This window comes from Lethenteron reissneri, chromosome 18 (genome assembly GCF_015708825.2).
Source record: "Lethenteron reissneri isolate LAM-NWPU_2019-01 chromosome 18, ASM1570882v1, whole genome shotgun sequence".
Taxonomy (NCBI): Eukaryota; Metazoa; Chordata; class Hyperoartia; order Petromyzontiformes; family Petromyzontidae; genus Lethenteron; species Lethenteron reissneri.
The window spans coordinates 1,785,413-1,801,338 of NC_083796.1; the positions used below are offsets into that span (position 1 = coordinate 1,785,413).

The 15,926-nt window shown below is 58.8% G+C and overlaps 1 protein-coding gene across 1 annotated transcript; it reads left to right on the forward strand.

Annotated features, from left to right (window-relative positions):
• The first annotated feature begins 40 nt into the window (after positions 1 to 40).
• LOC133343684 (zinc finger protein 316-like) lies at positions 41 to 12,816 on the forward strand. The gene is made up of 7 exons (XM_061553416.1): positions 41 to 168; positions 3,093 to 3,203; positions 4,644 to 6,455; positions 7,066 to 7,311; positions 7,855 to 8,046; positions 8,674 to 8,848; positions 11,278 to 12,816. Exons 2-7 carry the CDS (start codon positions 3,138 to 3,140, stop codon positions 11,961 to 11,963), a joined length of 3,177 nt encoding a protein of 1,058 aa, XP_061409400.1. The 5' UTR covers positions 41 to 168; positions 3,093 to 3,137; the 3' UTR covers positions 11,964 to 12,816.
• Positions 12,817 to 15,926: the final 3,110 nt, after the last annotated feature.

The following is a 15,926-nucleotide window of genomic DNA, read 5'->3' on the forward strand; positions in this document are numbered from 1 at the left end:
AACGGCACACGAGGGGGGGTGGGCGGCTAACATCGCGATACTGGTGTTTACACACCGCCACCAAGTTACTAATTTAAGGCAGAGCCGACCTAGGGGACGCCCGCCGGATTGGTTCAGATGATCGTTGCTCTCGTTGGCCGTGATCGGGAATGGAACTCGAATGGCCTGGTTCGTAGCGCGGCGCGCTCACCGCTGCGCCACCGCTCCCCACACACGCGCACACTCACACACACCACACACCCACGCACGCACGCACTCTCTCTCTCTCGCGTTCTCCCTTTATCTATTTCATCCTCCCTCTCGCTCGGTCCATCTCCCATTCTGCCCTCCCCCGCGCCATCACTCCCACATTTTCTCTCCATCGCTCTAATTTCTTTCCCACATACCTCTCCCGACGTCCCTTCTCCCCCATCTCCCACCACACAGTGCTCGTCCTCTCTCCCACTCTCACACACTCTCCTGACTCTCCCTCCCACTCTCACTCTCACACACTCTCCACTCTCTCCCACTCTCACACACTCTCCTGACTCTCCCACTCTCACACACTCTCCTGACTCTCCCACTCTCACTCTCACACACTCTCCTGACTCTCCCACTCTCACACACTCTCCTCTCTATCCCTCCCACTCTCACTCTCACACACTCTCCTGACTCTCCTACTCTCACTCTCACTCACTCTCCTGACTCTCCCACTCTCACTCTCACACACTCTCCACTCTCTCCCACTCTCACACACTCTCCTGACTCTCCCACTCTCACTCTCACACACTCTCCTGACTCTCCTACTCTCACTCTCACACACTCTCCTGACTCTCCCACTCTCACACACTCTCCTCTCTCTCCCTCCCACTCTCACTCTCACACACTCTCCTGACTCTCCCACTCTCACACACTCTCCTGACTCTCCCACTCTCACACACTCTCCTCTCTCTCCCTCCCACTCGCCCTGCCACACTCACACACTTTCCACTCTCTCCCACTCTCACACACACACTCACACACTCTCCACTCTCTCCCACTCACACACTCTCCTGACTCTCCCACTCTCACTCTCACACAATCTCCTCTCTCTCCCTCCCACTCTCACTCTCACACACTCTCCTCTATCTCCCTCCCACTCGCCCTGCCACACTCACACACTCTCCACTCTCTCTCCCACTCCCACTCACACTCTCCACTCTCCCTCCCACTCTCACTCTCACACACTCTCCACTCTCTCTACCACTCTCACACACTCTCCCTGCCACACTCACACACTCTCCACTCTCTCTACCACTCTCACACACTCTCCCTGCCACACTCACACACTCTCCCCTCTTTCTCACACTCTCACACTCTCCCCTCCCCCTTCTCTTACCCTGCAATCTCCCTCCCTCCTACTCTCACACTCTCCCCACTGTCTCTCACTCTCACACACTCCCCCTCCCACTCTCACACACTCTCCCTTATTTTTTTACGATCAGAGGAAACAAGAAGATGCTCGGTGTAGTCGGCACTTTGCTTCGTTCATCATTTAGTTTTTTTATGCTTTGCTTTATGTTAACCCCCCCCCCCCTTTTTTTAAATGAAATATTTCACGAAAGATTTCACGCTCTGCTCTCCTTACCCATTCCCTCTCTCTCTACCCCCCTCTCTCTCTACTCCATGTTGCCCCTATGTTTTCTATGTAATATTTGTAATATTATTATTATTTTTATATATAAAAAATTATTACGACAAGTGCTACATCTGCACCCAGCCTCTCTCGTAGTCCTACGGCCTCCGACGGGTAGCTCATAACTGCATGCAGAGCTCCCCGTCATCTGCCACCGAGCACACGGCCTCCTCCATCGCCCACTGCACCTTGAAGGCCGGCACGGCGTGGGTCAGCCACGCATGGCGGATCTCCAGCCCACACACCCTGGCTCCGACCAGAGCGCTCCCTTCTCTCTCCCTCTACAGTTGCTCAGCCTACCTTCCCCCACCCTGCACACCACGCGTCCCACCCATCGCTACCTCCTTACATCTGCAACTCTCTCCTGGCACGAGCCGTCACGAACTCCCCAACGTTACCCTGACCCGGGGAGGCCTCGCCTAGTTCAGTAACGAAGCATTCATTTTTGACACATCCCATCAGCCACACGGCCTTCTGGGAGCAGGATTGGTTCAACACAAACCATTAAACTCTTACAATTTTTATTTATTTACCAGCTAAGACCCAATGATCTATATATCTCTTGTTCAGAAGCGACCTGCCCAACACAATAATAGCTCAACGAAGTGGCTCCGAATTTCTAGCAGCCAAAATACTCTAAACGCGTGTTTCTGAGTGTGGAGGGAAATAGCGGAGGATCCGGAGAAAAATCCACGCCACCACGGGGAGAGAGACACGCACACTCGCAAATGTACAGCAGGCGTCAGGGTCGGGATCGAACCCACGCCCGCCTGTATACCAGACGCGGTAGTTAACAGCTAGCCACGGCGGTTTTGACATTCAGTTCCTCATCAGCAGTCAGGCTTGCTTGGGCCATGGGTGGTGACCTGCCAGATGTTCATAGACAAGGGCCCTCTGTGTATGTGTGTGTTTAGATGTGGGTCCTGTGTACACAACACACAATACAGGGCGATCACTGGTGTCGCTGTGGAGAGTCTCACTCTCAAGGTACCCGCTGCCACAATTGGCGGTGGTTGCAGTCGGCATACTGAACTCCGCGGTGCAGAAGACGACGCAGGTTCGATTCCATCTCCCGGCTGCGGCATTTGAACGATGGCGGCAGGGTCTTCTCAAATGACCCGCACACCATCACCCTCACCACCATCACCCTCACTCCCGCCTCTGTCCACCCAGCTGGTTTAATGGGTTCACCACCACGCTTAGTCGACCGGCAGGTTGCGTGACGGTGGGGCGAAGTGTGGGTATGCCCTCCGCTCGTCTGCTCCAACGTGGCAGGCCAAACGCCCTTTCTCGTACAGGTAACTCGAGTGCAGAGGGCCTGCCCGGCTTTTGCCAGCGGTGGGGCGACCACGCAAGTTGCAGGGCTGCGCCTTTACCACCCGCCCCGCGTCACTAACCGTGCCACCACCGCTCTTCCTGTTCCCCCCGCCCCTCCCAGCGGCCGCCGTGTGCCAGGTGACCCCGGGGGGGGGGGGGGGTCACGATGGCCATGCGAGTCGACGCCTCTACACAGACGGTCGGCCTCTTCTGCTTCTGGGACCTCGACGAGGTGAGCGTCGACGTCTGACCACCCCCCCTCCCCATTCCACGTTCTCATACCGGGCCCCAGTCCATCCACTGGAAGAAAGACTTACTAACTGTTGTACGCTCCAAGTCAACGCTCAGTTCTCTAATCTCCCAGAACTAAACTATTTTATTTTACCAGGTAAGGCCCACTGGCTACCATCAATGACAGCTCAACGGAGTGGCTTATCACGTGGATACATTTGTAGCAGGCGAATATTCTAAACGCGTGGTGACGTCGCTTCTAAATGTGGAGGGAAAAACCGAAGGACCCATAGAAAAATCCACCTGACCACGGGAAGAGAGAGAAACACTGCAAACTACAAATAGCAGCAGCAGGCGTCAGGGTCAGGATCAAACCCACAACCTCCTGTATACCAGGCGAGGTGGTTAACATTCATGAGAACTCTGAAGACTGTCACGAGCGTGCTTTAGTCTGGCTCTTTGAGCCTCGGGCACCACCAGCACGGACCATCACGAATCTGATGCGTGTGCCTTGATTCTGTCCGTCTGTGAACGACTGCATCCACTGACGAGCCGTACAACATGCAGTGGCGGTGTGGGGAGGGTCTATGGAACTGTGGGACCGTGGCGAGGGGAGTCGAGAGTGTGTGGCGCAAAGAGGGCACAAGACGGAAGGGGGTGGGGGGCTGGGGAGGGGGGGGGGCAGCACGGAGAGCAGGGAAGGGAAGTCGTTACGGGAGTCCCCTGGATCAGCATTCTTCACTCATTTTCAAAGGCGGGGGGGGCGGGGGTGGACACTTTTGCCCATAAGACATCATCAGTGTGAGGGGCCACCTACACATTATTTGCAACCATTGTTGGGCTGGACAGCAGCACGATGACGATGATGATGATGGGGGATGTTGTCACTCTTTGTGTGCTGTCGGGGGTGGGGGGATGTCGGGGGCCGCACCAAGGCCCACCAGAGGCCCCGCGGTGGCCTTGCGATGAAGAACGCTGCACATAGACAAGGAGGAGGAGGAGGGCACGGCTCAAGATGAGCAGCAGGGACAGAGGAAGGAGGAGGAGGAAGGAGGAGGACAGGGAGAAGGACCGGGCCAAGATGTCGGGGATGAGAGGGCGATGGTGGTGATGATGATGAGAGGGGCCGAGGGAGGAAGAGAGGAGGAGCGAGCAGAAGTGAGCTGCGCGCAGGAGGAGTGGAGTCTGTTTTTGTAGCAGGCGGCAGCAGGGAGAGGGATTTCAGAGTGGGGGTGGCCACACAGAAGCCACGTGATTTACGCGAGGCTCGAGCTGATTTAGAAATGAGTGCAATAACATGATTCAGAATCAGCATCTTTATTTATCCTGGAGAAATCCGATGAGCTTTGAAGCTGTTTTTCACAGATTCCCAGGGTAATCAGAGTCTAATAACAGAGGTCCTTGATAGAATTCCCTCCGTGTGTCCCCTTCTCTCGCCCAGGATTTATTCCGCAGGAAATTCGCTCCCAAGACGTTCCGGGAGATGGGGACACAGTTGGACGCAGAGGCCGCGTGGCCCCACCGGGCCCCGTCGCCGGCGGGCCCCGCGCCCACGGAGTCCGCGCCCTCTCCCCCCACGTGCTCCGCTCGCCACGGCGCTGCCGCCGCCGCCGCCACCGCAGCTCACCGCGAGCCCTGGCCGCTGCCGTCGGACCTCGAGCCGTCGCTCCCGGCTGCCGGCTATGGCTCGAGGAAGCGCAAGTGCCAACCCACCCGGCGCGTCTTCCCGGACAGCGGCGGCATCGGCGGCGGCATCGGCGGCGGCGACGGCGGCGGCGGTGCCGACGGTGCCGACGTCCGTGCGCCAGCTCGGCTGCCGACCGCGGCGTCCACCCCGCGTGGCCCTTCCGGCACGAGGGAGCCCGCGGACGGCTGGCGCTCCGCACCATCGGCCGTCACCGTAGCAACCGCCGCCGCGGACGCCGCCGCCGCCGCGTCGCCGCCGCCGCAGGGCCCGAGGTGCCGGCGCGCGCCGTGCGCCTGGGGCGACCTCGCGGGCGGCGCCGACGGCAGCGACCGAAAGTTCCGGGCCGAGGGCGGTGGGGCCGGGGTGACGGGCGGCGGGCCCTGCGTCGGTGCGGGCACGGCGGAGAGGCTTAGCGCCGGCGGTACCGCCGACGCGATGGAATCTTCTGCATCGTCGTCATCAGCGGTGGCTGCCGACGGCGCCATCGCAGGCACCGCTGGCGCCGCGAACAATGACCATGAGGCGGAGGAAGAGGAGGAGCAGGAGGAGGATAGGGACGACGACGACGACAATCGTGACGAAGACGATGGCGGCGGCGAGCGATCGCCGTCGGCCGCCGCGGCGGAGACGGAGGTCGAGACGAAGCGGCTGGACCGCATGGACGTGAGCGTCTGCATCGACGACTCCTACTGCGTCGCGGCGGCGGCGGGCGGCGGCGCGGCGGCGGCGGGGGGCGGTTCCGGCGGGGGGGGGCGGCGCTGGCAGTGCCGCCAGTGCGAGCGCTCCTACGCCTCCAAGTACAACCTGGTGACCCACATCCTGGGCCACAGCGGCGCCAAGCCGCACGCGTGCCCCCAGTGCGGCAAGCTCTTCCGCCAGCTGAGCCACCTGCAGACGCACCGGCTGACGCACGCGGGCGCGCGCCCCCACCCGTGCCACGTGTGCGGCCGCGCGTTCACGCAGACGAGCCACCTCAAGCGCCACCTGATGCGCCACGGCGCCGTGCGCTGCCACCCGTGCGGGCAGTGCGGCCGAGGGTTCGCCTACCCCAGCGAGCTGCGGGCGCACGAGCGCAGCCGCCACCCGCAGTCGGGCGGCGGCGGTCGCGACGGTGCTGCTGGCGGCGATGGCGGCGACGACGACGACGACGGCGATCGTGACGGCGGGGGTCGTGGCGGTTGCGATGGCGGCGATTGTGGTGGTGATGGTGGCGCCAACGTCAGTAACAACAGCAGCAGCAGCGCCATCGCCGGTGTGGGCAGAGGCGCGGGTGGTGATGGTGGCGATGGTGTGGACGATGAAGAAGAAGAGGAGGAAGAGGATGTGGGTGAACACCACAACGGCGGCGGTGGCGGCGGCGGTGAAGACGACGAGGATGATGATGATGATGATCGTGACGGCGACATCGACGATGGCGATGAGGACGATGGGGGGGAGGGAGCGAAGGGCCAGGAGGCGGAGGGTGCGGGGGACCTGGTGGCCGTGACCCCGGTGACCCCGGAGCCGGGACGCCACTGTGAGCAGTGCGACGCGGCCGGAGCCGTCCCCGACTCCGACGAGCTCAAGGTGATTCCCACGTTCACTGGCCGTGTCCCCAAACATCACCGGCTGTCGAGTAGCGAGTGGCGAGTGGGCCGCTGGGCGAGACTGATGACGGTGAGTGGCAGGCAAAGCAGGGAGCGCGGATGGGAGTGGGGAGGACGTTCGCCGTCGGGAGATGGAGCGGTAAATTTCAGAGTGGGGAGGAGGGGTGGGGCAGGGGGGAGGGGGGGTGCTATGTGGACTGTCGCAGAATCGTGCGACACGGCGGAGGCTCGCTGGAGGAGTTCATTCAGCAGTGGGTAGAACACGGTGGGGGTTGAGAGATGCGCTGCGTATGAGCTATAAACGGTAAATGAAATAGCGATGGCAATTTTGGATTGATCATGGCTGATGGTGATGATGATGGTAATGATGGTGGTGATAAGTGATGATGATGGCGATGATGACGATGATGACGGTGATGAATATTGTGATGATGGGTGACAAAAATGGTGAAGATGATGATGGTGGTGGTGATGATGATGCTGATGATCTTTCCCAGGAATCTCACCTCAATTCCCCGCCCGCGTTGTCCGTGGCAATTCCTCATTTTCTTTTCTTTTCCCGGGCGGGCGTGCGGGGTCCCCGCCGTCAGTGGGGCCATGCGGTGGCAGCAGCAGCAGGGCAGCAGCAGCAGGAGCAGCAGCAGCAGCAGCAGCAGGATGGAGGCGGAGGAGCGGGCGAGTTCCAGTGCGGGGAGTGCGTGCGCCGCTTCCGCTACCGCAGCCAGCTGGAGAACCACGCGCAGCGCCACCGCGGGGAGCGTCCGCACGTGTGCGCCGAGTGCGGCACCGAGTTCGCTCAGCTGCACCACCTCAAGCAGCACGCGCTCACCCACAAGGTGAGGGGAGCGGGGGGGGGGTTAACAAATATAAAGACACAGATCCCCCCGTATAGCCTTAACAGACTGTTGGGGCAAGTGCTGTTAACGAGCGCTTATGAAGGCCTGAGCGGCACACGAGGGGGCTGGGTGGCCAACACCGCGCCCGGTCGCCTTTGTCTCCCCAGTGGCGATGTTTACACACCGCTCCAGGTACTCATTTGAGACTGAGTCTACCTAGGGGGAGACCCAGGACCGGTTCAGATAGTCTTCACTGGCCGTGTTGGCCGCGAGCGGCTATTGAACTCGGGTCCCCAGGTTCGTGACGCCAACCGCCGCACTGCCGGTGGTGGGCGCATTGCTCACGCAGCAAGGCGAGGGGGGAGAGAGGGGGGGGAGGGGGAGAGAGCGCGAGGGGGGAGAGAGGGACAGGGAGAGGTGGAGAGGGGGGGAGGGGGAGAGAGCGCGAGTGGGGAGAGAGGGACAGGGAGAGGTGGAGAGGGGGGGAGGGGGGCCAGTGTGCGGTCGCCCCTTTCTCAACCCACCCGGTGTGCCCGTGCGCAGGGTGTCAAGGAGCATGAGTGCGGCGTGTGCGGCCGCGGCTTCACGCTGCACGCCAACATGAAGCGGCACTTGCTGACGCACAGCAGCGAGCGCGCCCACCAGTGCCACGTGTGCCTCAAGGCGTTCGCGCAGAAGCAGACGCTCAAGGCGCACATGGTGGTGCACTCGGACAGCAAGCCCTTCCACTGCAAGGTGAGCGAGAGGCGGAGGAGGTGGTGGAGGAGGTGGTGGAAACGGAGGGACTTCCCGGTCGTCCACCACCTCAGTACCATCACGACAGATCAGATCACCGCCGGTCCAACATCATCACCACCACCACCACCCTCACAGAGAGTCCTTCCGTTGAGAGGTCAGCGAGAGGTGGAGGAGGAGATGGAGGAGGGATCTCCCCAATTGTCCACCACCTAGTCCAAGGTCATCAGCACCAGCAGCCCCGCCATAGGAATGTGTAATTTCCATCACATGCTCAGCTGCAGGGCTGTAAACAGGCGATGAGTACCGATGCCTTCAACGCTCATTAAAGCCGCAGGAAACCACCTCCATTGCTTCCATCACCTCCATCGCCTCTATCGCCTCCACCACCTCCATCGCCTCCATCACCTCCATCATCTCCATCATCTCAATCACCTCCATCGCCTCCATCACCTCCATCAACTCCATCATCTCAATCACCTCCATCGCCTCCATCGCCTAACCCACTCCCCCGTCCTTGTGTCCATCACCGCTCACGAGACCGGTTACGCGAGGTGGACAGACGGACACAACAAACCGCCTCTCACCCGCCCTCCCTCCCATCTCCTCCCCTCCCCCTTGCGCCAGGTGTGCGGCAAGGAGTTCAACCGCCTGCACAACCTCATGGGCCACATGCACGTGCACGCGGCGCGCAAGCCCTTCACGTGCCCGCGCTGCCCCAGCCGCTTCACCCTCAAGGGCAACCTGACGCGCCACGCCAAGCTCAAGCACGGCCTGCACTCGGGCGACGCGCTGGCGACCGGTGAGCTAATGGAGGGGGGGGGGGTGCGGGGACACAAAAAAGACAAAGATCGCCTCGTGTAGCCTGTCACAGACTGTTGGGGCGAGCGCTGTTAGCGAGCGGCAGCACCTACGAAGGGCGGCACTGCGGCACACGAGGGGGTGTGGTGGCCGGCACCACGCCTGGCCGCAGTTGTCTCCCGAGTGGCGATGTTTACTGCACACCGCTACTAAACCAGCTACTCGTTTGAGGCCGAGTCGACCTACGGGAGGCCCAGGATCGGTTCAGAGAACCGTCACCGGCATTGGTCGTGGGCGGGAATCGAACTCGAGGCCGCCAGATTCGTAGCGCGGCGCGCTAACCGCTGCACTTACCCGGCCACACACAACAAACACCAACAACCCCGCCGTTCGCCACGAAGCGACGGGGCCAGGCTAGGTGCACTTTGAGGGAACCACGCTAAGTGCCGGAAGGCTCGCCGCTGGCAAGGAGGTCACGGGACAGACCCAGCAGGTGCCATGGGTTGGCTGACTGAGATGACCGGCAGATGCGGCCAGCTGCAGCTCCCTCCTGTGCCAACTCACGCACACACGCGCACGCACGCACGCGCGCACACGCGCACACGCGCACGCACGCAATCGACGGCAGAGCGAGAGATTGTTGTTCCATGTGGCCAGCCGGATGTCCCCGGGAGATAATCGAGGTGGGCAGAGGTGGTGGTGGGGGGGGGTGGTGCCAACACTTTACTCCACCGCAAACGACCCCCTTCATCTGGAGCGGAAGCGTGTGTTTTTATATGATACAAAAAATAACCTCACAGGAATCATTCAGATTGCGATGGAAGCGCCGAGGCAAGCGCCCCAGGCGAGATTCGCAGCGGTGGAGTCTTTTTAGAAAGTGAACGACACACGCAGAGAAAACCGTAATAGCAACCCACACACTCAAATATGCCCGCCCCCTCTACCTGTTTAAGTTTTTCAACCCCCCCTCACCTTCCCCGTCACACGTAAACGTACACAACAACACCCCACTTGTGGCTTACACTTTGTGTGGGACAGCAGCGAGCACAATCTCCCCCCCTCCCCCTCCTCCTCCTCCTACTCTAAGCTCAGGAGCGCAGCGTTCGGGACTTTTGTCCGTGGGATTTCTGTATCTCTCCCCCGCCGACACGGATCGGTATGTTCCCTGTACCGCGCTCCTACTGAAATAGAATGCAAACATTAACACAACCTTTTTTCTCCTGATGACGATTGCTTGTGTTGCGATCGAAACGTCGTAGTGTTTTGTACATTATTTTGTTCTACGTGACTTTACCGAAAGACCCAAATAATATGAACTCCTGCGGTCACGAAAGCTTTAAGTCAAGAACGAACACAACTGCGGCCACTGTTTTTGCAAGATGGTCACCATTTTTGGTGGCGAGCCACAGCGACACACACAGACACAGCGACACAGGCAGACACAGAGACACAGACAGACGCAGAGACACAGGCAGACGCAGCGACACAGACACAGCGCAAGCCGTGACGGTGGAGCGGAGCGCTCAGTGAGACCCACTGCAGTCTGCGATCCTTCAACAGAGGAGGATGAGCAAAACTCTACAAGCTCTCCCCTGAAGCCCTCTCGTAATCTTTAGCAGACCGCGTCATTGGCATCGAGCTCAACATTGCTGCCATCATGCACGAGAATGGAATGTCTGGGTTTTGGGTCTTAAATCATTGTACAATTGGTGTGTCCTTTAAGAAATATTCTTGGGATGTTATCTCTCCATTTCTCGCTCTACCTCTCCTCACTCCCTCCAAACGACCTGTTATCTTCTGACTCCCTGCATCTCTCCCCGTCCCCTCTCCCAGCGTCCGTCTCTCTCCGTCCGTCTCTCTCTGTCACTGACTCTGTCCTCCTGCAGCATCCTTGACCACTCGTCCCACCAATCACAAAGCCCTCGTCACGATCGCATCTCCATCTATCTCCTGATGATATCCGTGCACATCGGGGAGAGGTGGTGGTGACACTGGGTCATAACGCCCTCAAGCGCTATTTCACTCATCAAAATAAAACGTGTACACTGTGTGTATATATATAGGTGTTAAGTCCACGTGCGGTCTTCACACGACGCTATAACGCGGTGCATCCATTCCGGGCACACGGAACGACTTTCTCGAGTGGCGTGATACAGCACGTGGGAGCGTTACCCTCGGTGGTCAAACTTCGCGTTTCGCCTTCTTTATGGGGGGGGGGGGGGGGGTGAAGAATTATTTTTTAGTTTTCGCTTCACGCGGCACTTTTCAGGAACGCATCTACCGCGTTAAACGAGGCCTTGCTATGCATGCGTGCATGTAGACGTAGACGTTACACGCAGCGGGTAAGAGAGGTCGTCTGCAATGATCAGTGTGAGAAGAGGGACGACTTCGAGTGGACGCGCTAACCTCGCTGCGCTCTCCGGCACGCAGACTCCGCCTCGGAGGAGGCGATGGAGTGGAGGCCGGACGCGACCCCCTACGACCTCGTGGGCTTCTCGGGCCGGACGAGCTCGGGCCCTGCCGAGGGCTCCGGGGGCCACGAGGAAGGCGGCGGGCCCAGCGTGCGCGGGGCCGCGGCGGCGGGCGTAGGTGGAGGGTGTGCACGGGGGAGCTACGGCGGAGACGCGGCGAGAGGCGGGGAAGCGGGGGAGCAGACGCCGGCCCTCGGAGCGGAGAAGGGCTTCTTCCGCGTCGACGGTGGCAGCGAGCGCGCCAGGAGCCTCTCCGCGGGCGCCAGCCCGAGCGTCGGCGGCCCGGGCCTCCACGTGAGCCAGAGCCTGAGCGTAGGGCCGAGCTTTCCCGCGGGGCAAGTCCTCCACGTGGTGCAAGGCGTCCCGACGGGTCACGGCATCGCGGTGGGACAGGGCCTGCCGATAGGCCAAGGCCTGCCCGTGGGCTCGGCCCTGCCCGGGGGCCGAAGCGTCCCGACGACGGACCACGGTCTCCCCGCTGCGGGCCAAGGCCTTCCCGTAGGCCCCGGTGTGCCGCCGGGCCAGTGTGGCCACCAGGCTGGTGGCGGCGCGGGCTGCGACGGGGCGGGCTGCCCGGCGTTCACGTACGACGCCAAGGGGGCCCTGCGCAACATCAAGCTCTACTTTAGCAGTGCGTGCCACTAGCGGCGCTCGTGACACACGGGCTGGCACGACCTGACATGCCTGGCACGGGCTGGCCGTGCCGGTGGATGGTTGAGGTGGGTTGGGTGGCCAGGGCTGACGGCGGCCAGCCTGTCGGGGCTATGAACCGGACACAGTTCAGGAATTGACATATGCGTGCGTGTGTGTTTTGGGCAGCACGAATTGATTTGTAGCAAAGATCTGATGGGGAAAATCTGTGGATGAGGTGGCAACCCTAGCCCTAACCCACTCGCCCATTCACTCGCCAAACCCATATTTTTCAAGTCGGCACGAGCTCGATCATCGCAGCTGTGCTTGCAGCTAGACTGCGATGAAGTTCAACACAAGACCCATGTGAGCGGGTAGATCTGTGTTACCAATCGGTGGTTTTCCGCCCGGACGCAGGTGGCTTATTCCCCCGGACTGTCCTGGCCAAACCCGGACTTGGTGGCAACTGCCTGCTGTGAGGTTCGATGGCCGGTTGGCATTCGCTGTCCATTCCTGCTTGACGTAATGAGACGGAATAAGCAAATTACCCGGTGATTAAAAAAAAAAAGCCACAGGGAGAAATTGGCACTCGTTGGCATCAGCAGGAGGCCTCCGGCAAGAACGCTGCCGGCTCACGACCCGTGTTCGATTCCCGATCACGGCCACCAACACCAATGACGGCGAATATCTGATGAACCGGTCGTGGGATTCTCCTAGGTCGACTCGGCCTCAAATGAGTACCCGGTGTGGTGTGTGTTAACATAAGCACTGGTAAGGAGACAAAGGCGGCCGGGCGTGGTGCTGGCAAACCCCACCCCCTCGTGCGCCGTGCCGGCCTTCATAGGTGCTGCTCGTGAACATCACTTGCCCCGGCAGTCTGTTAGAGGCCATACGGGGGGGGGGGGGGGGGGGTCTCTTCTGTCTTTGTGTGCGAGTTGAAATCCCACCGCACTAATCTCGCGTCGCGTCCCATTAAACTCGCAGCTCTCTCATTGTCCACGTCTCAGTCTTTCAGTCTTTGCCCCCCACAGTCCCATCCTGCACCCACCACCCCCCTCCCCCCACACACACTCCCAGTTCGGAATGAAATGGGAAGGAACCGGAAAGAGACGAAGACCTCACAGAGAATGGCTTGACGACATCAGAGATTGGTGCCCAGAAAGATGTGGCAAGCGCTTGAGCTTATTGGCACTACAAGATAGAGGAGAGTGGAAACAACTGACGAAAGATGCAGTGGACACCCACGGGGCTATCTGACCCCATGGATCACGATGACGATGCCCCGGGGGCTTAAGCGTTAGGGTCAGCTGCCACTGTCTTGTAGGCACAGAAAGCTGGGGGTTGGTACAGGCGGTTCATCAGCAGTAGCTGTGGCACGCAGAGCTGTTTCTAGGGGAACGACGAATCTGGGCGACCGCCCCGGGCCCCGCGCTTTGGGGGGCGGGGGGGGGCTGGTCCACGTGGTGTGTGGGTTGCCCCGGGCCACGCACGCACCCACCCCCACCCTATGGACGGCCCTTGCTGGCACGTGCCCTGGTACAATGGGGTTGCTAAACGGGATTCCCGATTCCCAATCATCGCCCCCCTTCTCACATCCCTGCGTGTGGGCCCCTGTGCAATTGTAGCACCTGCGCAATCAATAGCTGACACCTCCGCATAGCAACTCTTGTACAGACAGCAGGTGTAGTAGAGACAGCAGGTGTAGTAGAGACAGCAAATGCAGGTAGACACAGCAGGTGTATTAGAGACAGCAGGTGTAGTAGAGACAGCAGGTGTAGTAGACACAGCAGGTGTTGTAGAGACAGCAGGTGTAGTAGAGACAGCAGCTGTAGTAGACACAGCAGGTGTAGCAGAAACAGCAGGTGTAGTAGACACAGCAGGTGTAGTAGAGACAGCAGGTGTAGTAGAGATAGCAGGTGTAGTAGATACAGCAGGTGTAGTAGAGACAGCAGGTGTAGTAGACACAGAAGGTGTAGTAGACGCAGCAGGTGCAGTAGACACAGCAGCTGTAGTAGAGACAGCAGGTGTAGTAGAGACAACAGCTGTAGTAGAGACAGCAGGTGTAGTAGAGACAGCAGGTGTAGTAGAAACAGCAGGTGTAGTAGAGACAGCAGCTGTAGTAGAGGCAGCAGGTGTAGTAGAGACAGGTGTAGTAGACACAGCAGGTGTAGTAGAGACAGCAGGTGTAGTAGACAGCAGCTGTAGCAGACACAGCAGGCGTAGTAGACACAGAAGGTGTAGTATAGACAGCAGGTGTAGTAGACACAGCAGGTGTAGTAGACACAGCAGCTGTAGCAGACACATCAGGTGTAGTAGAGACAGCAGGTGTAGTAGACACAGCAGGTGTAGTAGACACATCAGGTGTAGTAGAGACAGCAGGTGTAGTAGACACAGCAGGTATAGTAGACAGCAGCTGTATCAGACACAGCAGGTGTAGTAGAGACAGCAGGTGTAGTAAACACAGCAGGTGTAGTAGACACAGCAGCTGTAGCAGACACAGCAGGTGTAGTAGAGACAGCAGGTGTAGTAGAGACAGCAGGTGTAGTAGAGACAGCAGGTGTAGTAGAAACAGCAGGTGTAGTAGACACAGCAGGTGTAGTAGAAACAGCAGCTGTAGTAGAGACAGCAGGTGTAGTAGAGACAGCAGGTGTAGTAGACACAGCCGCTGTAGTAGAGACAGCAGGTGTAGTAGACAGCAGGTGTAGTAGAGAGAGCAGGTGTAGTAGACACAGCCGCTGTAGCAGATACAGCAGGTGTAGTAGAGACAGCAGGTCTAGTAGAGACAGCAGGTGTAGTAGACACAGCAGGTGTAGTAGAGATAGCAGGTGTAGTAGACACAGCAGGTGTAGTAGACACAACAGCTGTAGCAGACACAGCAGGTGTAGTAGAGACAAGGTGTAGTAGAGACAGCAGGTGTAGTAGACAGCAGGTGTAGTAGAGACAGCAGGTGTAGTAGACACAGCAGGTGTAGTAGAGACAGCAGCTGTTGTAGACACAGCAGGTGTAGTAGAGACAGCAGGTGTAGTAGACAGAAGGTGTAGTAGAGACATCAGGTGTAGTAGAGACAGCAGGTGTAGTATAGACAGCAGGTGTAGTATAGACAGCAGCTGTAGTAGAGACATCAGTTGTAGTAGAGACAGCAGCTGTAGTAGAAACAGCAGGTGTAGTAGACACAGCAGGTGTAGTAGAGACAGCAGGTGTAGTAGAGACAGCAGGTGTAGTAGACACAGCAGGTGTAGCAAAGACAGCAGCTGTAGTAGAGACAGCAGGTGTAGTAGAGATAGCAGGTATAACAGAGACAGGTGTAGTAGAGACAGCAGGTGTCATAGACACAGCAGGTGTAGTAGAGACATCAGGTGTAGTAGAGACAGCAGGTGTAGTAGAGACAGGTGTAGTAGAGACAGCAGGTGTAGTAGAGACAGCAGGTGTAGTAGACACAGCAGGTGTAGTAGAGACAGCAGGTGTAGTAGACACAGCAGGTGTAGTAGAGACAGCAGGTGTAGTAGAGACAGGTGTAGTAGAGACAGCAGCTGTAGTAGAGACCGCAGGTGTAGTAGAGACAGCAGCTGTAGTAGAGACTACAGGTGTAGTAGACACAGCAGGTGTAGTAGACACTGCAGGTGCAGTAGACACAGCAGGTGTAGTAGAGACAGCAGGTGTAGTAGAGACAGTAGGTGTAGTAGACAGCAGGTGTAGCAGAGACAGCAGGTGTAGTAGAGACAGTAGGTGTAGTAGACAGCAGGTGTAGCAGAGACCGCAGGTGTAGTAGAGACAGCAGCTGTAGTAGACACAGCAGGTGTAGTAGAGACAGCAGGTGTAGTAGACACTGCAGGTGCAGTAGACACAGCAGGTGTAGTAGAGACAGCAGGTGTAGTAGAGACAGTAGGTGTAGTAGACAGCAGGTGTAGCAGAGACAGCAGGTGTAGTAGAGACAGTTGGTGTAGTAGACACAGCAGGTGTAGCAGAGACAGCAGGTGT